Here is a 26242-nt window from a genome sequence, read left to right as displayed (position 1 = left end):
TTGCTTCCTCTGACCAGGTGCCGTGGCTTATGCCTGTAATCTCAGCACTTTGGGATGCCGAGATGGGTGTATCATCTGAGGTCAGGATTTTGAGACCAGCCTGGCCAACACGGTGAAACCCCATCTCTACTAAAAAAAAAAAATACAAAAAATAGCTGGGCATGGTGGTGCATGCATATAGTCCCAGCTACTTGGGAGGCTGAGGTGGGAGAATTGCTTGAACCAGGAGGCAGAGGTTGCAGTGAGCCAAGATACTGCCATTGCACTCCAGCCTGGGTGACAGAGTGAGACTCCATTAAATAAAATAAAAATTCTTCCCTCTTCATATCCATAGCTATGGCTGAGAACTATCTCCTAGGTTTATACTTTTATGGCTTCAGAATAGCCATAAAAGTAGGTAGATTTTCTTCCGTGAGTTGACCTTGAGTTACAGGAAGGGCGCTCTGGTCACTCACTAGTAATATGGCTTTGGAGGTAGGGAGCAGAGACATGCCCAAAATGTCCTCCTTGACCACTAAACCAGGTTCTAGAAAATTCTGCTTGGGACCAGAGCTAGTTTCTGCACTCTGAGTAAACTGGGTGAATTTTCAGTAAGAGATTTTTTATCTCAATAAGCCTGACCTAGCCAGCAGGTCCTTACAGGAAATTTGCCTGGAATCTGCTCCGGGCAGGGACAAAAGCAGCAGCAGGACAGACCAGTCAAAAACTTACATCTTTATCCGGGAGGAGCCTGCGGATGTCTACGTGAGAGCAGTGCCACCCGGGATTCATGCCTGTATTATTATGGCCAATCCGAATTTTTTCAATGATTTCTCCCACATCTTCTAACTTTGCAGAAGAGATAAGGCGCCAGATGTTAGCTGAAAGATCCAGGAAAGTACAGCCTCGGCAGCATCCTGCCTCCCCAGGACATCCACCCTGAGTCCCTTTGCACTTCCTCCTGATACATCCCCACTGTCCAGCCAGGCCAGCTCCCACTGTCCTTGACACACAGGCCATGCCCATGTCTCAGGTCCCCTCTCCCCACCTAAAGTCAGCCTTGACTCCAGAACTTGCTTCAATCCACCTTCTCTGGGAGGTGGACCCCTCTTCAGTGTGGAGCCCAGCACCCCATCTTTCACTGCTTGCTCTTATAGCAACTCACCCCCTGTGTGAGAACTGAACTGGGTAGCCAAAGATGAGTCCTGGCTGTGCCATGCTCCTGTCTTGCCAAGTTGACTTAATCAAGGATCCAGGCCCCTAAGAGTTTCTCCCCTTCCAGCCACTCCTTTTCTGTGCTCCACATAGAACTGCCAGTCCCTCAAACTCCACATTCTTTACCACCGGGCATTTGTACATGCTTTGCTTTCCTTTCTGCCTTCTTCTTCTTTACTTAACCCTATGCCTTCTCAACCTCATAATGCAGGTCTCAACTCAACAATCACTTCCTCAAGAAAGCCCCTTAGACTCCCCAAGAAAGTGAACTCTCCTCATGACAGGCTCTTGTGGCATAGCAGAGTTCCTCCTTGGAGCACTTCTCATACTTGTAAGTTTGCATTTATTTGTGTGACACCTACCATCCCTTTCGCCACCAAGAACCACAAGGCAGGCACCATTTTGCTCTGCATCGAAAACCCAGCACAGTGCCCATGACCTAGGTACTTGATAAGCATTGGTTGCAAGGACAAAAGAGTGCTGCAAAATGGGTATGATAAAATCAGCCTGGCCTTCTCATAATGCGGTGGTGAGCCTTTATTTACCATGATGGTGTGTGCGAAAGTCCCATTGAACAAAAAAGCTGATACATGTGTGCCAGGTGAGCCCCTGAACTGTGCTGGGGGTGGGGCAGCTACAGCATTTTCTCTCTCTCACCTGGAGCCTCCAGGTATGGGATGCAGAGGAGAATCTCTGACATCTGTGACCTTAATCCTCTAAGCACTGAGTTGCATGTGACAGAATGGGCATCTCAGGTCTCACCCCTCAGAGAGCAAGGTGGCCTTTAGGGAACAGTTAGTCATGGCTGGTGAGTCTCAGAGAGAGACTCAGAGGACATCAGCATCAGAAGGGGCCCCAGTATTCTGGAAGGTGAAAGGATTAGGCAGAGAAGGCTCTGGAATTGAACCGCTTGCGTCTAGATCTCAGCTGTTTTAAGACACCTTGAGTAAGTTTGCTTAACCTTTCTGTGCTCTGTTTCCTCATCTGTAAAATGGGATGGTCATACTATCTATTTCTTGGAAATGTTATGAGGATTAAATGAGTTGATACACATCAGGACCTTAGAACTGGGCTGGCCTTTGGATGTTCTCAATAACTCTTGGCTATTACTGTTCTTTTTCTGGTCAAACTCTTCTTGGGAGCTAGTCACCGAGAGAGGAAATGTCTTCCTCACAAATTAGCAGTTGAGCCAGAGTCAGATCCAGGCTTATGGACTCTGCAATCCAGCATTTTACCTCCTACCCGAAGATCAATCAGAAAAGAGAAGTAAGTGCAGAGCGAGGGACACAGGTAGGCAGGGAGACAGAGGCCAGGAGACAAAGCCCTTTCATTTGTTTCCCAGCTCTCACACTCCCCCCAAATCTAGAGAGATTTGAAAAGAAAAAAATATAGCAACAAAATTACTGACAAATTATAGCTGTCTATTAGTGGGGACTTCATTGATAAAAACTCCCCGGAAGTCATGCTGAGGTGTGATCACAGCCTCAGCTGCTGACGGCATCAGGCCTGGATGACTCATGCACCACGACATCTTGGGTGGATGAGACATTAGCTTTGTGTGGATTAATGAATCACCCTTGAATTTTCTTGTTAAAAGACTCAACAAAGGTGACAGACCTTCCCACAAGTGCTGGCTGCTGCAGAGAAGGTGGTAAGAGATGAGGGCGTCCCCTGGGATACAGACTGCGTCAGGAAGAAGGAAGGTGCCCTGGACTTTGTTATCAGAAAATAAGGGGCACATCTTCAAAGGTCCCGCTGCCTGGAGGGCCCAGGCTCCTGAGGCTCCTGGCTCATCTCCTTCAGGGTCTCCTGTGCTTTCCTCTAAGTCCAGCTTCATTACTGCTGTCCGTCCAAGTCACATGACACTCCTCCCATGGCTTCTAGACAAACCTCAAGCCACACGCTTATTTCTACTTCTGGGCTGTTGGCCACACTGTTCCCTTTGCTAGGAATGACTTTCCTCTTTGTCCCTGCTAATGCCCCCTTTCAGATCCAACTCAAAGCCACCTCTTCCAAGGAGCCTTCTCCCTTCTCTAAACCAGTGACAGTAAGCTCAGTCCATTTGCTTGTCTACTGCAGTAGCTAAGAGTGTCTATTCCAGAGCCAGTCCTTCTGAATTTTGGTCCTGCTCCCACTACATGCTAGCTGTGTGGTTTTAGGGAAGTGACGTGACCTCTGTGCCCCAGTTTCCCCATATTTACATAGGAACAATTACAGCACAGAGTTTTTATTATATTTAAGTGAGTTAAGATCGATAAAGCCTATGACAGTATCCTCTGACCAATAGGGTCAGTGACAATGACCATCACCAGACTCTCTCATTATCTTTGTGCGGAGTGGGGTCCCCAACCTGACTGTAAGCTCCTTGCAGGCAGGATCTGAGCTCCCTGCTTCTCGTGTCTCCCACCCAACCTAGCACACAGCTGAGCACACTGGGCAGGCACAGTGAGTATGCACTGAATTGAAGTATATGGATTCCAAGGCATTATGACCTACATCCACAGTCAACAATGAATAACAGCATCCCCATTGCCAAGACCTGATGGGAAGCCACCAAACATACAGGATGTTCTTCTCTATTAAACTGACCATATCTTGAGAGCTGAGCAGGAGACCCTATCCCCATGTGACCACTAGTGGTGGGATTTCCACCTCTCCCTGGCCAGCAGTACCAGCAGAACCGAGAACCAGCAAGTCTGGGAGCCATACTCCACCTGTGGGTAAGTGCCTGTTGTTGGAAGCTCTAGATAGGTATGTTGGCTTTATGCCTCTAGTGTTCCCAAGTCCTGTCTATCCTCATTGCCTTTGATCCTGACACCAGTCCAGGAGGGCCAGGGTGAGCTTCAGCATTTCCCTGGTTGCTTGGATATACTGAGGCCCAGGAAGGTAGGATGAGCTTCTTACCTTCCACTCTAATAGCAGTGCATCAAGATGAAGGGCATGTGTTCCGCCCTGAATGCAGGGATTCTCCTCTCCTTCTCTCTAACCTACCCCATCCCTGGGACAACCTGTGGAGCCCAAGTACCTCCACAATGAAGCGGGAGGCAGACTTCCTCTCAAAGAACTGCTTTTGCTCCCTCTTGTTGGTGCAGAGATACTTCTGCTGGGTACACACAGCATCGCAGCCATAGATGATGATGAAGATGTTGGCATCTGTCCCAGCAGCAAAGACATCACTGGTATAGAGGGTGATCTCGTAAGGAACAACTGAGGGTGGCAGTCAGAGGACAAAACCAGAGGGGATGAGAGAACAGAAAACAAACATGGTGAGTTTGTTCTTCAACAGCACCACCAGCCCCGACCCTTCCATGGGGCAACTGCTGCCCAGGGACCTGGACCTTCATAAGGTTGCCTAGCAACTGCAGGTTGGGACCTGTCCTGCCCAGCACCCACAGAAAGCCCTTATCCACTCAGACAGGGTGTGTGAGCCTCTCACATCCCAGAGCTCATGTAGCAGACTGGTTGAAAGCACAGGCTTTGGAATTCAACAAGCCCAAGCTGGAATCCCAGCTCTGTCTTGACAATTGGTATAATCTGGGCAAGTTACTTCCAAGCCTCAGTGTCCACTGTCTGTAAAGTATCCTTGACACGGTGCTTGGCTGAGGAGACTCCATAAACAAGAGTACCAGATTTCAGGGGCAACTTACCAATTGGATTGGCCAGTCTGTGGTAGTGAGCATTATTTCACTCCTCTCTCTATCCCCTTGCTCCCAGCTTCTGACTTGCTTCTAGCTGTTCTGCCCTCCCCAACACATCCATGTCACACCCAGCCCCACATTGAGGTTGCCTTACATAACAGAGGTCTTTTATAGGGGAGGAGGTAGCAGGAGGTCAAGGATGCCCCAGGGTTTACTTGGTCCCACCAGGGACTATCTTCTTGAAAGAGAGTTGACACATCAGTGCTGTTAACATGTAGCTTCCTGGTGGACAGCCACCAGTATGAATAAAGACTAGTATGTCTCTATGCATGGGTGGAAGACCCTTTGCTTCAGAGACTTTTGGGGATTCTTGTTAAAAATACAGATTTTCAGGCCCATCATGGTGGCTCATATCTGTAATCCCAGCACTTTGGGAGGCTGAGGTGGGCGTATCACTTGAGGTCGGGAGTTTGAAACAAGCCTGGCCAACATGGTGAAACTCTCTCTCTACTAAAAATTCAAAAGTTAGTGGGGCCTGGTGGTGGGCACTTGTAGTCTCAGCTACTCAGGAGGCTGAGGCAGAAGAACTGCTTGATCCTGGGAGGTGGAGGTTGCAGTGAGCTAAGATTACGGCACTGCACTCCAGCCTGCGCAACAGAACAAAATTTCATTAAAAAAAAATACAGATTTGCAAACCCTGCCTTAGCTTCTTTGCAGGATGGGTCTAGGGATCTAAATATTTGACTTATATTTCATACTAAAGTTTGAGACCAGTAGCCTAAAACAATGTATTGCTGTAATAACTACACATTAGTTCATTAGCAGGTTATTTCATTAGCAGATTGTGAAATGAGTTTAGTGGCTTGTCAACAGTATTTTTAAAAATATGTGAAACTAAAAAAACTCTAATAGAGGGGAGATGATCCAAGATGGCTGAATAGGAACAGCTCTGGAGGACAGTTCCCATTGAGAACAACGCAAAGTGTGAGTGATCACCGCATTTCCAAAAGAGTTATTACTGCCCACAGACCAGGAGATTCCCAACTGAAAAGTGCCACAAGTTTCCAGCAAGGCTGTTTCAGCTGGCACAGCGGGTCTCCACACAAAAACTCATACAAATCTGGGTGAAAGTTTCAACTGATGACTGGAACACTTGGGAGACAGAGCCACCCATTCAACTGAAGAAAAGGGGCTGAAACAGGAAGCCAGGTGATCTGGTCAGTAGGTCCCACCTCCACAAAGACCAGCAATCTGAAACACTCTGGATTGAGAGTTTTGCAGCAAGTACAGCTGGACCTGGAATGGTCCAGCTCTGTTGGGGCAAGGGCATCTGCCATTACCGAGGCAGTCTGCCATTACCGAGGCAGTTCTAACTGTACCTCTGTAAACAAAACCGCAAAGAAGTTCACACAGCAACTGGGCAGAGCTCACGACAGATCAGTAACACTTCTGCTGGCAGACTGTGACTAGGCTACCTCCTTGCTTGGCAGGGCAGCTCTGAAAAAAGGCAGCAGCATGTCAGGAACTTATAAATAAAGCCCCACCTTCCCAGGACAGAGCACCTGGGAAAAAAAAGGCAGTTATGAGTTCCACTGCAGCAGGTTTAAACGTACCTGTCCAGCAGCTCTGAACAGAATAACAGAGCTCACAGCTCAGCACTTGAGCTCCTCTAAGGGACAGACTGTCTCCTCAAGCAGCTCCCTGACTCCCCTATATCCAAAGAGAATCCTTATAAAGGAGCGCTCAGGTTGACATCTGGCAGGTATTCTTCTAGGATGAAGAAAACAGAAGAAACTGGTAGCAACCCTTACTGTTCTGCGGCTGCTGCAGGTTATTCCCAGGCAAGCAGGGTCTGGAGTGGACCTCCAGCAGTCCTACAGCAGAGGAGCCTGACTGTTAGAAGGAAAACTAAAAAACAGAAAGAAATAACATCAACATCAACAAAAAGGACATGCACTCAGAGACTCCATTCAAAAGTCACAAACTACAAAGACCACAGGTAGATAAATCCACAAAGATGGAAAGAAACCAGTGCAAAAAGGAAGAAAATACCTAAAACCAGAATGCCTCTCCTCCTCCAAGGGATCACAACTCCTCCCAGCAAGGGAACAAAGCTGGATGGAGAATGAGTTTGATGAATTGACAGAAACAGGCTTTAGAAGGTAGATAATAATAAACTTCTCTGAGCTAAAAGAACATGTTATAACCCAATGCAAAGAAACTAGGAACATTGATAAAAGGTTTGACAAAATGCTAATGAGAATAAATAGCTTAGAGAAGAATATAAATGACTTAATGGAGCTGAAAAACACAACACAAGAACTTCGGGAAGCATACACAAGTTTCAATAGCCGAATCGACCAAACAGAAGAAAGGATACCAGAGACTGAAGATCAACTCAATGAAATAAAACAAGAAGGCAAAATTAGAGAAAAAAGAGTAAAAAGAAATGAACAAAACCTCCAAGAAATATGGGATTATGTGAAAAGACTTAATCTACGTTTGATAGGTGTACCTGAATGTGACAGAGAGAATGAATCCAAGCTGGAAAACACTCTTCAGGATATTAACCAGGAGAACTTACCCAATATAGCAAGGCAGGCCAATATTCAAGTCCAGGAAATACAGAGAACACCACAAAGATATTCCTCGAGAAGAGCAACCCCAAGGCACATAATCTTCAGATTCACCAGGGTTGAAATGAAAGAAAAGATGCTAAGGGCAGCCAAAGAGAAAGGTCAGGTTACCCACAAAGGGAAGCCCATCAGACTCACAGTAGATCTCTTGGCAGAAACCCTACAAGCCAGAAGAGAGTGGGGGCCAATATTCAACATCCTTAAATAAAAGAACTTTCAACCCAAAATTTCATATCCAGCCAAACTAAGCTTCATAAATGAAAGAGAAATAAAATCCTTTATAAACAAGTAATTGCTGAGAGATTTTGTCACCACCAGGCCTGCCTTACAAGAGCTCCTGAAAGAATCACTAAACATAGAAAGGAACGACCATGACCAGCCCCTCCAAAAACGTACCAAATGGTAAAGAGCATCTACACAATGAAGAAACTGCATCAACTAATGGGCAAAACAACCAGCTAGCATCAAAATGGCAGGATCAAATTCACACATAACAATATTAACCTTAAATGTAAATGGGCTAAATGCCCCAATCAAAAGACAGAGACTGGCAAATTGGATAAAAAGTCAAAACCCTGGCTGGGTGTGGTGGCTCACGCCTGTAATCCCAGCACTTTGGGAGGCCGAGGCAAGTGGATCACAAGGTCAAGAGATTGAGACCATCCTGGCCAATATGATGAAACCCCATCTCTACTAAAAATAAAAAAATTAGCTGGGCATGGTGGCATGTGCCTATAGTCCCAGCTACTCAGGAGGCTGAGGCAGAAGAATCACTTGAACCCAAAAGGTGGAGGTTGCAGTGAGCTGAGATTACGTCACTGCACTCCAGCCTGGCAAAAGAGCAAGACTCCATCTCTAAAAAAAAAAAAAAAAAAGTCAAAACCCATCAATGTGCTGTATCCAGGAAACCCATCTTACATGCAAGGACTTACATAGGCTCAAAATAAAGGGATGGTGGAAGATTTACCAAGCATATGGAGAGCAAAAAAAAGCAGGAGTTGCAATCCTAGTCTCTGATAAAATAGACTTTAAACCAACAAAGATCAAAAGGGACAAAGAAGGGCATTACATAATGGTAAAAGGATCAATGCAACAAGAAGAGCTAATGATCCTAAATATATATTCACCCAATACAGGAGCACCCAGACACATAAAGCAAGTTCTTAAGAACCTACAAAGAGACTTAGACTCCCACACAATAGTGGGAGACTTTAGCACTCCACTACTATTAGACAGATCAACGAGACAGAAAATTAACAAGTATATCCTGGACTTGAACTCAGATCTGGACCAAGCAAACCTAGTAGACATCGGAAGAACTCTCCACCCCAAATCCACAGAACATACATTCTTCTCAGCATAACATCGCACCTATTCTAAAATTGACCACATAATTGGAAGTAAATCACTCCTGAGCAACTGCAAAAGAATGGAAATCATAACAAACAGTCTCTCAAACCACAGTGCAATCAAATTAGAGCTCAGGATTAAGAAAATAACTCAGAACCACACAACTTCACAGAAGCGGAACAACTGGCTCTTGAAAGTTGACTGGATAAACAATGAAATGAAGGCAGAAATAAAGATGTTCTTTGAAACCAATGAGAATAAGACACAATGTACCAGAATTTCATGTGGGCATTTATTGCTCTAAATTTCCCTCTAGACATTGCTTTAAATCTCTAAATTTTAAGATTTAAAGCAATGTCTAGAGGGAAATTTAGAGCAATAAATGCCCACATGAGAAGCAAAGAAAGATCTAAAATCAACACCCTATCATCAAATTTAAAAGAGCTAGAGAAAAAAAAAACACTCAAAAGGTAGTAGAAGACAAGAAACAACTAAGATCAGAGTAGAACTGAAGGAGATAGAGAAAACCCTTCAAAAAAATCAATAAATTCAGGAGCTGGTTTTTTTTTTTTTTTGAAAAGGTCAACAAAATAGACCACTAGCCAGATTAATAAAAAAGAAAAGAGAGATGAATCAAATAGATGCAATAAAAAACAATAAAGGGGATATCACCACAGATTCCACAGAAATACAAACTACCACCAGAGATTACTACAAACAACTCTATACACATAAACCAGTAAACCTGGAAGAAATGGCTAAATTCCTGGACACTTGAACCCTCCAAAGCCTAAACCAAGAAGAAGTCAAAACCCTGAATAGACCAATAACAAGGGATGAAGTTGAGGCAGCAATTAATAGCCTACCAACCAAAAAAAGCCCAGGTCCAGATGAGTTACAGCCAAATTCTACCAGACATACAAAGAGAAGCTGGCATCACTCCTTCTGAAACTATTCCAAACAATCAAAAAAGAGGGAATCCTTCCCAAATTATTTTATGAGAACAACATTATCCTGATACCAAAACCTGGCAGAGACTCAACAAAAAAAGAAAAACTTCAGGCCAATATCCATGATGAACATAGATGCAAAAAGATTCAATAAAATACTGGCAAACCGATTGCAACAGCATATCAAAAAGCTTACCCATCACGATCAAGTAGGCTTCATCCCAGGGATGCAAGGCTGGTTCAACATACACAAGTCTATAAACATAATCCACCACATAAACAGAACCAAAGACAAAAACCACATGACTATCTCAATAGATGCAGAGAAGGCCTTCGACAAAATTTAACTGCCCTTTATGCTAAAAACTCTCAATAAATTAGGTATCGACAGAATGTATCTCAAAATAATAAAAGCTATTTACAACGAACCCACAGCCAATATCATACTGAATGGGCAAAAACTGGAAGCATTCCCTTTGAAATCTGGCATTAGACAAGGATGCCCTCTTTCACCACTCATATTCAGTATAGTATTGGAAGTTCTAGCCAGAGCAATCAGGCAAGAAAAAGAAATAAAAGTTATTCGATTAGGAAAGGAGGAAGTCAAATTGTTTCTATTTGCAGAAGACATGATTGTATATTCAGAAGACCCCATCATCTCAGCCCAAAATCTCCTGAAACTGATAAGCAATTTCAGCAAAGTCACAGAATACAAAATCAATGTGCAGAAATCACAAGCATTCCTATATACCAATAACAGACTTAAAGAGAGCCAAATCTAGAATGAACTGCTATTCACAATTGCTACAAAGAGAATAAAATACCTAGGAATACAACTAACAAAGCTTGTAAAGGACCTCTTCAAGGAGAACTACAAACCACTGCTCAAGGAAATAAGAGAGGACACAAACAGATGGAAAAACATTCTATGCTCATGGTTAGGAAAAATCAGTATCATGAAAATGGCCACACTGCCCAAAGTAATTTATAGATTCAACGCTATCCCCATCAAGCTACCTATGACCCTCTTCACAGAACTGGAAAAAACCAGCTTAAACTTCATATGGAACCAAAAGAGAGCCCACATAGCCAAGACAATCCTAAGCAAAAAGAACAAAGCTGGAGGCATCACGTTATCTGACTTCAAACCATACTACAATGCTACAGTAATCAAAACAGCATGATACTGGTACCAAAACAGAGAAGTAGATCAATGGAACAGAACAGAGGCCTTGGAAGCAATGCCACACACCTACAACCATTTGATCTTTGACAAACGTGAAAAAAACAAGCAATGGGGAAAGGATTGCCTGTTTAATAAATGGTGTTGGGAAAACTCACTAGCCATGTGCAGAAAGCAGAAACTGGACCCTTTCTGAAACCTTACACTAACATTAACTCCAGATGGATTAAAGACCTAAACATAAGACCTAACATCATAAAAACCCTAGAAGAAAACCTAGACAATACCATTCAGGACATAGGCATAAGCAGGGACTTCATGACTAAAACACCAAAACCATTGGCATCAAAAGCCAAAATAGACAAATGGGATCTAATTAAACTCCAGAACTTCTGTACAGCAAAAGAAACAATCGTTAGAGTGAACTGGCAACCAACAGAATGGGCAAAAATTTTTGCAATCTACCCATCTGACAAAGGGTTCATATCCAGAATCTACAAAGAACTAAAGCAGATTTACAAGAAACAAACAACAAACCCATTCAAAAGTGGGCGAAGGACATGAACAGACTTCAAAAGAAGACATATATGATGTCAACAAACATATGAAAAAATGCTCATCGTCACTGGTCATTAGAGAAATGCAAATCAAAACCACATTGAGATACCATCTCACGCCATTTAGAATAGAGATCATTAAAAAATCTGGAGACAACAGATGCTGGAGAGGATGTGGAGAAATAGGAACACTTTTACACTATTGGTGGGGGGTGTAAATTAGTTCAACCATTGTGGAAGACAGTGGGGCAATTCCTCAAGGACCTAGAAATAGAAATTCCATTTGACCCAGCAATTCCATTACTGGTTATATATCCAAAGGATAATAAATCATTCTATTATAAAGACACATGCACATATATGTTCATTGTGGCACTGTTTACAATAGCCAAGACCTGGAACTAACCCAAATGCCCATTGATACAGACTGGACAAGGAAAATGTGGCACATATACACCATGGAATACTATGCAACCATAAAAAACGATGAGTTTGTGTCCTTTGTAGGGACATGGATGAATCTGGAAACCATCATTCTCAGCAAACTGACACAAGAACAGAAAATCAAACACCACATGTTCTCACTCATAGGTGGGTATTGAACCATGAGAACACATGGACACAGGGAGGGGAGCATCACACAGTGGGGTCTGTTGGGGGACAATAGGGGAAGGACAACAGGGGATAGGGAGGTCAGGGAGGGATAACATTAGGAGAAATGCCAGATATAGGTGACGGGGGGATGGAGGCAGCCAACCACCTTGCCATGTATGTAACTATGAAACAATCATGCATGTTCTGCACATGTACCCCAGAACTTAAAGCGTAATATGTATATATATGTATATATATAACTCTAATAGAAAAATATCACTGTACATTACACATAATGAGGGTACAATTTTTGTGATATTTTTATTTTTTGCATATGCATATAAATGTGTATACTTACTCTGGGTCACAGTAACTAAAAAAAAAAAAGAAGATTGAAAACCCAGAGCAAGTGGATGTGTACTTTATCCTGTGATCTTGGCCCTTGAAAAGAGTAACGGTAGAAGCTTCTTTCTCTCTTGCAGCCCTAACCTTCTCCAGATGAGGACATTGCTTTCATTTATCATCATGGCTACTTTGCCATGAGGCTGTAGTAGTGATACTTGCAGTAGTAATAGTTACCACTTATTAAGTACTTCCTACTTGTCAGACTGTACCAAGCATGCTATGGTCCTTATCTCCTTTAACTCTCACAATGACCCAAGGGAGTAGGCATTACTACACTCCAGTTTACAGATGAGAAAACCAAGGCACAGAGAGGTGAAGGAACTTGCCCAAAGTTACATGGTAGAACTTGAACTCAAACCCAGGCTTGTCTGGCCTTAAAGCCTGTGTGGTCAGCCTGTAGGGGCCTTGTTGCTATGAACTGGAGATAAATACAGCTGCTTAGCCACAGGCCACAGGCCATGGCCCACGGAGGTGACCACCATCCCCGCAATGGCTTGAAAAGGCCCTCACTTATAGGTTGAAGTGAAACAGCCCCAACCTTGCCAGGTGCTCAAGCAGTAACAGAGGTATCATCTCTGCAGCATACAGTTCCTTCCTCTGAGCCCCCTGGGGTTTCTCCCTGACCCAAGGCTTAGAAAGCCTTGAACAGAAAAGTTGGCAACAGAATCTCAGCTCTCCTGAGACCAGCCAGCAGTAGAAGCTCTGGAAGTTTCTGGGCAGGAACAGCCCACCCTTCAGGTTAGTTTTAATATCAGGCTGGAACTAAACATATTCAAAGTCAAGTCATACAAACTCTATTTCTCTCTCTCTCTCTCTCTCTCTCTCTCTCTCTCTCTCTCTTTCTCTCTCTCTCTCTCTCTCTCTCTCTTTCTCTCTGGAATGGCATGTCCTAGGACATGCAGGGAGAAGTGGATATGTTTGTCCTCAAGGGTCCCACCCAATGCTGCTGCCAACCCCATGCACATCTGTCAGGTCAGAGTCTGTCCTTGCCTGTTGGTGACTCCTGGAAACAGAGGCTGGATCCGAGGCTGGCTTTGGGCATGCCTGGCCAGAGAAATGTCACTTCATTTTAAGCTTTGGATCAGAAAATATTTTGATAATCTGTTCATTTCAGTTTATTGCTTTAGGCAAAAAAAAAAAAACTTCATCACTGATTCATGCTATTTAAGTATGAATTGTTGGGGGAAACCTTGTGGTACAGTTTATTATTTAGTTAGAAAAAAATTATGTGCTCTGGATTTTATTCAGATTTTACCAAATTCAGATGGATGTTTAGATTTTAGTTAATTCCAGTTTGATTCTCAGTGCCTACTACTATGTACTTACATGTCAATAAACATTTACTGAATTCTTTCTGATAATGACAGTGGAAAGGAAGTATCAAAACTTCACCAAATTACTCCCTTCTCTTCTTTCCCTTAGAAAAGGGGAAGTTAGAAAAGGGAATTACATTTACCTTCTTTTCAAATTCTGGGTCTGGCAGGGTCCAGGTTGTATTTCCCTTCAACCCTTAAGTGAGTGCCCTTTCAAGCCATTGTGGGGCTGCCAGTGCCCTACACCACCTGAAAAAATCTTACCCTGGTGATTTCTTTTGCATGTTCATGACTGGAGTAAGGACTGGTGACAGGGTTGATAATGATTCCTCAGTTTGACCTTTATCTTTCTTCTTTTTGGATATTACTATCATCCTGCATTATTATCTCTATGCTGCAGATGAGGAATCTGAACCCTAGAGAGGCTAGGCTCTCTACATGTTGTCACCAGCTAGCTTGGGGTGAAGTTTGGAATAAATCCATATTTTTATTCCCTCGGTCCAGAACTCTGCCCACAGCCCCCAGAGAGCTCAGAAAATTCAGGACAGGGATGAGAGACCAAAATCTTCAAGGTGGGCCTGGCCCACAGTCAATGCTGAAGGAGGACCTGGGGCTGAGTTTGGGTGGTTGGTGATGGGGCCCCAGAGGAAGACCGGCCTTGCTGTGTATGGTTCCTACATGGCGTGTACAGCCTCGTCTGGAGCTCTGCATGGAAGAGGTCTCTGACGATGGATCCGTCGTCTTCATTTTTGGCCAGCCAGCGGCCACAGGGAAACGTCATGCACTTCCCAAGAGATGGGGCATCCACCTCTACCCAGTCTACAAACCAGCCTGGGGCCTTGCCTAGAGAGAGAGGAAACATAGAACTCATCAAGGACCTGTGCAGAGACAGTTTGCTGCAGCGAACTTCAGGGACTCCTGACATCCTTCCTTATTTGGTAGCTGGCTGATACCATTAACATGACATCCCTTTTGCTTGCAGCATTGCTAAAATCACTCCTATTAAAATGTGCACCCAGAGTTGAAGCTGGATCACACTCTAGGCTGCTGTCAGGGAAATTAAAAAGGCTAAAAGAGCATCAATAGGAGATGATAGGAGGATAGTGCGGGACTGAGGTGGGAAGGCACTGAGAGGAAGAAAGGATGCTGCACTTCCTTGAAGAAGGGGTTTCAGACGGAACTCAGGGATGCCAGAAAGAGCCTGTGTTTACAAAAGCTTTATAATCTTACCCAATGACAGGAATGCCACAATTGAATCAAAGGCTCTGGGGGTGGAGCCAAGAAATCTGTGAGTTAATAACCTCCCAGGTGGTTCTGTTGCACACTCAAAGAACTACTGAGTTAGATTGGAGATTTTCATATCTGGCTATGTATTAAAATTACTGAGATTGGAAGATAGAGAATGGCTTTAAAAATCGCCAGTGTCCAGGTACCACCGTAGACTAATTAGGCCAGAAACTCTATGTGCAGCTGAGGACTCTCTGGGCTCTAGTGGGCTAAAGGGATTGAGAAAGCTATGTCATTACAGAAAACAGATGACATTCGCATTTCCAGAGTCTTTCCCAGATGCCCACAGGGACCTGTCCATGGTCCTTAAACTCCTAGCAGGAAACAGAGGCAGGAAGCCACACCTGTGTTGTCATGGCCGAGCCGGACTTTCCACAGGTCTCCTAGATCCAGCGTCTCCACTGTGAAGATTTCGATGCTGTCCCTCTCAAACTTATTGCTGTTTGTCTTGGAGGACTTCAGGAGGGTCATTCCTGCCGACCAGATGATCCCAGCATGACTGGCTGGACCTGAGGCCTTTCAAGCCTAGTCAGACCCAAACTTTTAATCCCTCCTAAAAATGACCAAATTTCTGAACTTCCATCAAACTTAGACTGTGCAATTATCATCCAATGGCGCCTTTGTACAGTGGGATTTTTTTTGGTGTGTGTTCTTTCAATGAGTTTTACAATAACCCTTTAATGTGTGCATTTTTATTTGTAGTTTATGTAGAAAAAGATACCTTATTTAAAATCATCCAGGAGACAGTGGTGGATCCCAAAGTCAATGCTGCACTACTCCCATACCTTCATAATTCTCTATATGGAGAGGGAGCCAGTGACAAAGCCAAGCTCCCTCTGTTCCCTGGGGAAACAGAGGGTTTCCTTCAGGGATGGAACATGTGGGAATCTCTGGAGCATCTTCTCTGGATGACAGAGGAGGGATGACTTCTAAGGCCCCTCTCTAGTGATTTCACATCTATAATCTGTCCTGAGACTGGCTACAGTGTCAGTCTGAAATTGGGGTGATCTCAGAGTAATCGCTGTGTTCTCCTGCCTCAGCATGCACTGCATTGCCATTAAGTCCCTGTACCCCAATAAGTCCTAGCCCAGGGCCCACCTCAGGTAGAAAGTCTTCTGCTATTCCTAGACTCACTGCAGACTTGTTTAAGTCTACAGAGAGACAGACGGACCTTGGTCCAATGTCTAGCTCTGCCACTTACCACTGAGTGGCTTTGGGAAAGCTATATAATGTCTTTGACACTTGATTTTCCAAATATCGAAAAGGAGAGGTCTTAATGCCTTCCTTATAGGGCTGTTGTGTGGATTTAATGAGTTGACTGTTGGATGCTCAAGAATATGTTTAACACATAGAAAGCCCTCAGTGAATAAAAGCAGTTGCCAAGTCCCATCAATTCCTTTGGCCATGGTTCAGGAATGATGGTAATCACATACATTTGTAGGTTATGACCTCATTATTTCACTATATATTATCTGCTTTATCCAGCCTATTACATAATGATAGTAGTTAATGTTTATTGAGTACTACTTTGTCCCAAATGTTGTACATGTTTAACTTCATTAGACCTACAACTCTATAAGGCACATACTAATTTTATCCTCATTTTGCAAATAGAGGAAACTAAGGTACAGAGGGATTAAGCAACTTGCCAAAGGTCACACAGCTAATAAATGGTGGAATGGAAGTTTGAACCAATCAGCCAAGCTCCATAGTCCGTGCTCTCTACCAGCACATTGTTGTATTAGATATGAACACCCCATGGTCAAGGATTAGGTCCATTTATTCTTCAATAATGTTTGACACTAGGTTCTGGACCTGCAGGATTTTCAGCAAATGTATCATGACTACTTGAGGGACTGACTCCTCTCTAAACTCAACAGAATGGCTGGACAGTGGTGTGAGCAGATAGCGGGACCCAACACTAAGCACCACCGTTTCTGAATACCTGGGCGAAGGCCCCTGAACAACTCTAGGATGTCTGGAGTGTCTTGTACTGAGAGTACCATGGCTGAATTTCACTGGAAGTTATGCAAGGCCACCTTGTCCCAGATTGTTATTGGGTAGAGTCAGGGTTTCCTTCACCATTAGAAAGAAGAAGAAAGCTGGCTCAGAGAAGAGAAAACATTTTTAGGAAAAAGGAACTGCCTTTCCTGATGAGGTTAGTTTCTTGCATCTTATTGAGAGAAGAGGCATAATGAGATTCCCTTGGAAATTTCTGCTAAGTCTTCTGGTCTCCCTGGGGAGGAATGTGGGTGAACCTTGGCCCTGCACTGCTTTCTTACCAGTGTCATCTTGCGTGCCAAAGAGTGTGATGAAGACATTAGCATCTGTGCCCGCATTCTTCTTAACCCCAGTCTTTATGGTCACTGAGAATGTGGTAGATTTATCTGCCAAGAGAAAAGTATAGAGCAATGAGTTATAGATTGTTCCTCTCATGAAAGGTGGAAAGAGGACAGTTACATCCTCTAGGAGGGCTTCCTTGATTCACTCTCATTGGCCTTATCACTCCAATTTTTCTCTTGCCCCTTCAATCCTATATCTGTGAGCCCTGTGATTAGTAATAAGTATGTTTCTATGTTCCTCTTGGCCATTTCTAGGATTCATTTTACTTTCAGCATGTGTTGTTCTGCAATCACCATTAGTCTGGAAATGTACAGAGGGTAGAAATATGAGTCTTTCACCTCTGGCTTATACAGGAAGCCCTCAATAGAGTTGATAGGGTGGTTAGGGGAGTCTTGTGGTGACTTTGAGGGTCAGAGGCTCAGCATCCAGGAGATCATTCTGATTCCCCCTGGCTGGGAGGAGTTTTAGGCATGCATATTTTAAAGGAACATCATGGAACTCTTGGAGGTTACTGCTTATTCCTTCCCTTGAGAAAAAATGCACTGAGTACCTATAGGAGAGGACACAAGACTGAATCAGAAGTGGCTACACGCATTTCATTCCACTCCATTCTATTCCACTCCATTCTACTCCACTCCACTCCATTCCATGTCAATGTATTCCATTCCATTCCACTCCACTCCATTCTACTCCATTCCACTTCATTCCATTTCAGTGCATTCCATTCCATTCCAATACATTCCATCGCAACCCATCCCATTCCATTCCACTCCACTCCATTCCATTCCACTCCACTCCATTCCATTCCAATGCATTCCATTCCACTCCACTCCACTCCATTCTACTCCATTCCAATGCATTCCATTCCATTCCAATATATTCCATTTCAACCTATCCCATTCCATTCCAATCCACTCCACTCCATTCTACTCCACTCCATTCTATTCCATTTCAATGCATTCTGTTCCATTCCAACCCATCCCATTCCATTCCACCCCATTCCATTCCATTCCACTCCACTCCATCTACTCCACTCCATTCCACTCGACTCTATTTCATCCCACTCTACTCTATTCCATTTCATTTCATTCCAGTCCATCCCATTCCATTCCATTTCATTCCAATCGATTCCATTCCAATATCCCATTTCAGTCCAATCCACTCCATTCTAATTCATTCAATTTGATTCCAATCCAATCCATTCCATTCCTGCAATAACTCAGTCCTAAGCTGTGTGCTTTATACCTAGGCTTACAAAAGCTATGTGAGACTATGCCCCCTTTATCGAATGAGAAGGCAATACAATAGATCAGGCGTCCCCAAAACTACGGCCCCGCAGGCCACATGCAGCCCCCTGAGGCCATTTATCTGGTCCCTCGCTGCACTTCAGGAACGGGCACCTCTTTCATTGGTGGTCAGTGAGAGGAGCACAGTATGTGGCAGCCCTCCAACGGTCTGAGGGACAGTGAACTGGCCCCCTGTGTAAAAAGTCTGGGGATGCCTGCAATAGATTGTCAAAAGAGGAAGTGCCCAGAGCCCACAGGGGAGGAAAGGAAGATGGATACTTAGGGTTGAAGAGGCAGAGGGGAGGGGTGCTGGGGAAAAGAAGTCAGCTCTAGTTTAGGAAACCTTTCTGCTCCAGGGCCAGGTTGTCGAGGGGGTTGTTGTCACCGCCTTGCCCACCCTCCTCGCTCTGTGGCAGCACATAGGACTCATCCACTGGCAACAGCTCCCTGGACAGCTGGCCATCATCCTCCTCCACTGCCAGCCAACGTTGGCATGGAAAGTAGTACCTGTGGGGGTGGATAGGGAAAGATTGGAATGTCCTCTTAGAAAGGTGTTGTCCTGGAGCAGTCATGAGCTGAGAATGAGATGACCTCCTCCATGGCATCCCAACTGTCCCCTGTCTGCCCCTGACAACATTATCCTGCTGCTTTACCTATCCTGGGAATCGCTCCTTTGGTTATTTGCAGGGGTAGAGAACAAACATGGGGACATTGTCTCCAGGCACCCTGCTGAAAATGATTATGTGATCTGCCTGGAGCACACAGAGCCTCAATCAGGGTCGCATTGGATGGAAGTATCTAGAAGGAAAGGGACATATGGGGACTGTTCCAACCCTTTCTAGAATGAATCTGCTAGCCAGTGCTAATTCAGTAGAGAGGGTTGTACATAGTAGGTACACAATATGTAAGTGTTGGAACAGTGATTTTAATGGAATGAACCAATTACATATGCTTTTGGAAGGTACAAAGAGTGTGGCTGAGGAGCTGGCCAGGAAAGGGAAGTCCAAGTCAGACTCCTCAGCGTGGAGGTAACACCCAGCACAAAGGAGGTACTTAGACAGAGTGAAGGTAGGGCCAGGAATGGGAAGCAGAGTGGGTTAATTAAGGACTCTCCCCTGGGTCATACTGTCCAGTTTAAATTCTGGCTCTACCAGTAATGGCTGTGCAACCTTGAGTAAACATCCTTATCTCTCTGTCCTAGGGTTGCCAGATGTAGTCAATAAAATTACAAAATCCCTATTAAATTTGGATTTTAGATAAACAGTGAATAATGTTTTAAGTGTGTTCTATCTAATATTTGGGTCATACTTATACAAAAACATTATTCATTGCTTATCTGAAATTCAAATTTAACTGGCAACCTTATTATGTACCTTAGTGTACCATTCTGTAAAGTAAGCATAAATTGCCTATTACATAGGGTGTTGTGAGGACTACATGTGTTGACTTATAAAGTGCTTATAAAAATGTCTGGCTCAGCGTAGGCTCTCAGTAAGCACTGCTGCTGCTACTGTTGCTCTTGTGACTTCCCTTCCCTTTCATTCTCCTTGGCCCATGCCTGGGATCTCTGGAGGCTGTGGTCTGGGCAGCTCCTCTCTGGCCACTAAGCTCCCAGAACATCACGAAGGGTCGGTCTGAGAATTCAACTTATATCTAAGTTGGGGCCATTCTACCCTCTTTATGCTCCTTTCCCACCCCTGCCCTGAGGCAATGAAGACTCTAGGAAAATGTGGGACTCAGACAGAGCTGGGACCTTTCGCCTGCACTGCTCCCACCTCTCCAGTCTTGGAAGTCCCATCTCTGTCAAAGTCTGGAGAGGTGGGTGCAGTGCAGGCCAAAGGTCTCATCTCTGCCTGAGTCCCACATTTTCCTACAGTCTTCATTGCCTCCAAGTATCAAAATGTCAGAGGAGCAGAACCAGAGAGTGAGATCTCAGTCAATAGGCTCAGATGGGGTGGGGAGGGGGGCAATGTTATACTGATGGATGGATTTAAAGGAGCTCAACCTGGGGCAATATAAACTAAACTACCATTAAATTAGTGTTTAAGAGAAAAATGCATACTGTTCTGCTTCTTCATCTTTAAATGTATGAATAGGAAAGTTAACATTTTATCCAATCAAATAATTTATGAATAAATAGGCTATAGTTCTAAATTATGGCCAATGAAGGAAGAGAGACAGAAATAAAGAAAGAGGTGAGGTCAGGGCAGAGGTGGAGACAGAGTATGTAGGAAGTTGGTGGAGGACAAGAACAGAGAGAGAGACACACACAAAGAAAGAGCCAGGGAGGGAAAAAAAGTCAAAGAGATAGAAAGAAAAGGTACAAGCCCTCCCATGCACACAAAGAGAAAATGCAGAGTCTAGATTTCCTAGAGCGAAATCTCCATTGTCCCTGAGATACTTGCATCACAATGTAAAGCCCCTCAGCACGCTCACTGCAGACAGCAGCATGTCTCCTCTCAGAACTGCTCACTGTACAGACAGAACGAAAGCAGAAGCCAGGTCTGGCCTGTGTGCTGGGCGTTTGGCTTCTATCTCCACAGTGCCAATAAGCACACATGAAGATTCAGGATGCCAGGCCTACTGACACCTGCCTCTTCCTCCTACAGGAATACATCCTGCTCAGCCAGGCTTCGAAATACTGGGGAGGAGAGCAGGCAGGGGATTCCTCGTGAACAAAGGAGATGAGAGGAGTGCAGGTGTGCTGAGCCAGATAAACTCAACATGCTGCTAAATGAAGATGATGGAAGGAAAGAGTAAGGGCTTCAGTAAGCAGGAGTTGAATCAAAAGCTTGAAACTGTTAAAAGTATAAACTCCACTTGAAAGTAAAAAAAATTGAATGAGGCGATTGCAAAATTGACTGTTGTACAATATAAATAATTTCATATGGAATTTTTCATTTTATGTATAAGCTGAACTCTGGACAATATCTGAGTAAATCCTGGCAGAGTGGTGTAATGACAAAAGCATGGATCTGGAACTCAGGAACTCAGGATTTATTTCCCTCCTCTGTCCCTAACAAATTGTGAGACCCTAGGGACTGAACTGTACCACCCAGAAGGCTGAAAGGTCCTTTCTGTCTCAACATTCTAGGAATTCTAGGATCCCTGGAGGAATGGGAGATATTCTAGAGGACACCTTTTTGTAAGATCAAACTTAAGAGAAAATATTTTAACAATATTTTGTTTTTGTTTTTGTTCAACCTTTTTGGAAATCCCACCCAACATATTTGCCACATGTAAAAACATTCAAGAATAGCATCTGTCTTTAACTATTAAGGGTCTTATGGGACCCCCCAGGCCATCAACTAAAACATAAATATTTGTTTAAGGGCTGGGAACAGAGGTAGAGAAAACATAGAATATCACATCAAATGTGAATGAAACCCAGGACACTAAACATATTCTCAGCTTTTCTGGCATTTGCCACTTTGTCTTTGAAAGTGAGTGCATTAGACTTTATTGCAAATCTTAAAAATGCAGCTAGTTAGGGTATTGAAAGAAAAAGGAAAGCAGCACAATTTCATTTAATCAGCAAGCCAATAAATATGAACAGGGTGACAAAGTAGCAGAGCCGATGATTAAACGACTTAACAAAGATGCACTAATTCAATACAACATACTCCCAAATATCCCACCATCTCTGTCATGTATTCTGAAATCCCAACATTAGAGGCTCAGAGCTTTGGATGCTGAAGAACTCTGAATTTTTAGGTTGTTAATATACATGGAATCCCTGGGCTGTAAGGGATTTTCAAGAGACAGTGCGTGATTTGTCAAATCATTTTTCCTCTATAAGGATGATCACAGAAGCATATGTTGAGGAAAAGCTTCCAACAACAAGGGTCCCTGAGTGAACATGCTGAGCAAAGTCTCCTGATATCCTGCATCAGACGTATAGTATAAGTGAGGAATAAATTTATGTTGTGTTAGATCACTGACACTTTAGGCCAGTTTGTTACTTAGCAGAACCTAGCCTATTCTGACTGATACAACTTGAGCATTATTCTCAAATAAATGGTAACTGAAGTGATAAAAATGGAAGAGGTTGCTCAGGGAGTATATTTGTCTTTTTCTCCTACTGGGAGAACTACGACCTATGAATGCAGAGTCTGCTTACTCATTGTATCCACAGCCCCTGGCACACAAGGCACTCATAAATATCAATAGAATTGAAAGGCATTGTCTCCTCTTGGGGTAAACCTTTCTCATTCCCTTCCTCAAAATTCCTGAGATAACTCCTAGGTTTCTTATTTAACCACCACTCTTTCCTTGAAGATGCACTTTCTTTATTCTAGCATCCTTTTACCTAAGCTGGTGCCAACTCTTAGACTTCCAAGAATTATCTGAGCAGCACAGAGGAGGGAAGAAAAGACTAGCCTCTTATTCTAAATGTGACATCACTATTAATACAAAAATTAATCTAGGGCCTTTTTAAACTGTCATTTTTTTTTCAGAGTGGCCAAGGAGCAGAGCCTCTTAGGCTAAAGAAGGCAGGAGGAGTTCAAACATAAAATTTTCCAGCTTCACAATCTTGTAAAAAGCCTGGAACAGAGTAGTCCTTTACCAAAGGGATGTGAGGCTGTGTGCAGAGCCCAGATTGACCCAAGGGAGACCTCAGATCCTAAGGCACCCATTCAAATCCACCTAAAAAGGTGGTATGTACATGCAATGGAACATTATTCAGTCCTAAAAAGGAAGTTCTGCCACATGCTACAACATGGATGTAGCTTGAAGATATCATGCTAAGTGAAACAAGCCAGACACAAAAGACAAATCTGTAGGATTTCATTTATATGAGGTCCCTCGAGTACTCAAAGCCATAGGGACAAAAAGTAGAATGGTGGTTACTAGGGGCTGGGGGGAGGTGGAAAAGGGGAGTAATTGTTTAATGGGTATAGTTTCAGTTATGCAAGATTAAGAAAATCTGTAGATCTAAGACACAACAATGTGAATATATTTAACACTATTGAACTGTACACTTAAAAAATGGCTAAGGTAATAAATTTTATGTTATACGTTTTCTAACACAAGTTAAAAAAAATCTAACTCACTTCGGCAGGCAGAAAAAACAAACAACCAAACCAACAAAAAAATGCCATTCACAGTCCAGAGCTACAAACCAGCATGAAACAGGCTTTCCCATACAATCTTGATTTTTGCCAGCCTGGGACTCCTATAAAGGACCTCAACTATCTTCCATTTAGAAACAAGAACATTCTCTTTTTGGCAACTGAATTACAGATCAATAAACCTGCATGCCCCAGCCCCCTCCTCCCTGTGTTTTCACAATCAGGCTCCTCTGCTCTCCACAACCTCTGAGGTCAGGAGGACTAGGAGTGGTTCTGCTGAGACCTGGACTGCCATCCCCCACCTGGACAGCACAGCCCCTGGGCCATGCTGAGCTCTCCCTCGGTGACTTCACAGGGAGTGGCAGCCTCCATGGCTTCATATCCTCTCCCAATCCCTTCTGCTCAGGCCAGCATCTCCCACCAGTGCCTGACCCCAGCTGGCATTCTCCTGCTTCTGTCTTCCTCTCTGTGAAATCCAGCCAACCAAAAGCCTGGTTGTGTTCTCAAGCTCCTCAGCACGGCTTTGCATGTCCTCATCTGTTTCTCTCCAGCCTCCCTTTCCATTTTTTTCCTGCTTCCCACCCCTTCATGTCCCTTATGCACCAAATAGAATTATTCATTCCTTTCTGTGTGTGCCCCTTAATTGTCCAATTCTGTGCCACCTGCATCGCATTTTTTCAGCCACTTCTAATGTTCTTTGTTCCAAGCACCAAACATCCAAGGCTACTGTTCATGAAGGCCTGTCTCAGATGCCAACTTACCCCAAAGATGCACCTACCCATGACTCCCTCCCCTCCCTGAGGTCACCCCTGAGACAATCACCACTGTCACTGTGCCTTATAGTCACCTGTGTTTTATCTCCTTCACTTGGGTGTTAGCTCCTTAAAAATAATCCCACACGTTCCCACAGCCTTTCTCAGCTGTTAAGCCACTTTTCAATGTTAACTAATTGGACTCTTATTGCCAAGGGGAAAGAATCACAGCTGTGTTGCACTGGGATGGGGCAGGGTGCTGGGCCTCTACACACATTTTCTGTCTAGTCCTCATTATGATTTCCTGGGTGAGGTTTATTATGCCCATTGCATGGATGGAAGGCCTGAGGCTCAGAGGAGTCAAGTGCCTTTCCCAAGGCCACATAGGAATGGAAGAGAAAGTACCTGAACCTAAATCATCAGACTCCTAGACCATCACAGTTCCTTTCTTCAAAGACAGAGTCCTATCTGGGCAGCTATTTAACCCCCAGCACTTAGCACGGCATGTGTTTGTCAAATTGATGAATGGATCAACACATCAACCATCATTTTTATTCATTAGTTTGTTTAATAAGTATTTATGGTGTGCCTGTGGTGTGCCAGGTACTCTTCTAGGTACTGGGGTGAACACAGCAGTAAATAAAACAGATGAGGTCATTAACCACATGGAATTTACCTTCTATTGTGGAGAGATGAGCAGTGCCTAAATACACCTACTTATTGTAGGTCAGATGTTAAGCTGATATAAAGAAAAATAAACAGAAAAAGAGAAATGAGGGGAAGGGGAATGGGGGCATGCTTCCCTCACTGAGGAGGTGACATATGAGCAGAGACCTGCCTCAAGAAAGCATGACAGGGAGCCACTGGGCGAAGGACTGCTAGGAAGTATGAACAGCAAATGCAAAGGCTTGAGGTGGGACCATGTCTGCTGGGTTCAAAGAACAGCAAGGAGTGAGCAAGGGGGGCCCAGAAAAGAGAGATGAGGAGCATGAAGCAAACCTGCAGGCCAAGCAGGCCACCAACTGTGCGCTGGCTTTGACTCGGAGTGAACAGAAGCTTTGGCAGGATTTGGAGCGGAGGAGTGGTGTGATCCTGTTCACTGGGCTCTGTAGGCAATAAAAGGGCCTTGGGGAAGTGGGCGCAGGTCTGGAGGCTTCGACCAGGGGGTGTGGATGGTGAAGAGAGAGGGAATGAGGTCGGACTCATGCTCTTCTGATGGAAGGGCCAATAAGTTCTGCCAGTTGACCGGGGACAGGGCATGAGTGGCAGAGAGGCGTCCAAGAGGTCCAGTCTGCATGGAGGCTGTTGACTGGACATGTCAACAGTGAGAGAGATGTCAGTGCTCTCAAATCCTTTTGGCTGCAAAGCCCTTTTTCCTGAGCTCATAAAGGTCTTGGAGAGCCTGGGGAAGGCCCTAGGTATTTTCAGAAAACATGGCGTCTCTCTAAGAAAGGGGAAGATTCACTATTCTGATTCGGTTTCTTCTGAACTTCTATAATTTTTTGTCTAGCTCCCACAGTAGGCTTTGCGTAGAGTTGCTCTTGGCTTGAAGATCGTTAAGGCTGGCTCATCACAGAGCCCTGATAGACTGCTACTTCTATAGCAAAGGAAGCAAAGGACTGTAAACTAGCCACACCAACAGAAAGGGATGGGGAGGGAAGAGGAGGAGATGAGGGCAGGGG

The 26242-nt window shown here is 44.1% G+C and overlaps 1 protein-coding gene across 2 annotated transcripts in view; it reads right to left on the bottom strand.

Moving 5' to 3' along the window:
* LOXHD1 (lipoxygenase homology PLAT domains 1) overlaps window positions 1-26242 on the bottom strand; it is a 187982-nt gene that overhangs the window by 58838 nt on the left and 102902 nt on the right. For both annotated transcript variants that reach the window (XM_039463738.2, XM_074383520.1), the window contains 6 exons: window positions 19080-19243; window positions 17390-17494; window positions 15452-15580; window positions 14499-14663; window positions 4220-4401; window positions 712-828 (listed from right to left, as the gene is read on the bottom strand). In XM_039463738.2, coding sequence (XP_039319672.1) covers window positions 712-828; window positions 4220-4401; window positions 14499-14663; window positions 15452-15580; window positions 17390-17494; window positions 19080-19243 — 862 coding nt within the window. The remainder of the gene's footprint in view (window positions 1-711; window positions 829-4219; window positions 4402-14498; window positions 14664-15451; window positions 15581-17389; window positions 17495-19079; window positions 19244-26242) is intronic.

The sequence above is a fragment of the Saimiri boliviensis genome, chromosome 13 (genome assembly GCF_048565385.1).
Source record: "Saimiri boliviensis isolate mSaiBol1 chromosome 13, mSaiBol1.pri, whole genome shotgun sequence".
Classification (NCBI taxonomy): domain Eukaryota; kingdom Metazoa; phylum Chordata; class Mammalia; order Primates; family Cebidae; genus Saimiri; species Saimiri boliviensis.
The sequence above is the reverse complement of the archived record's forward strand: the minus strand, read 5'-3'. Positions and strand labels throughout refer to the sequence as shown.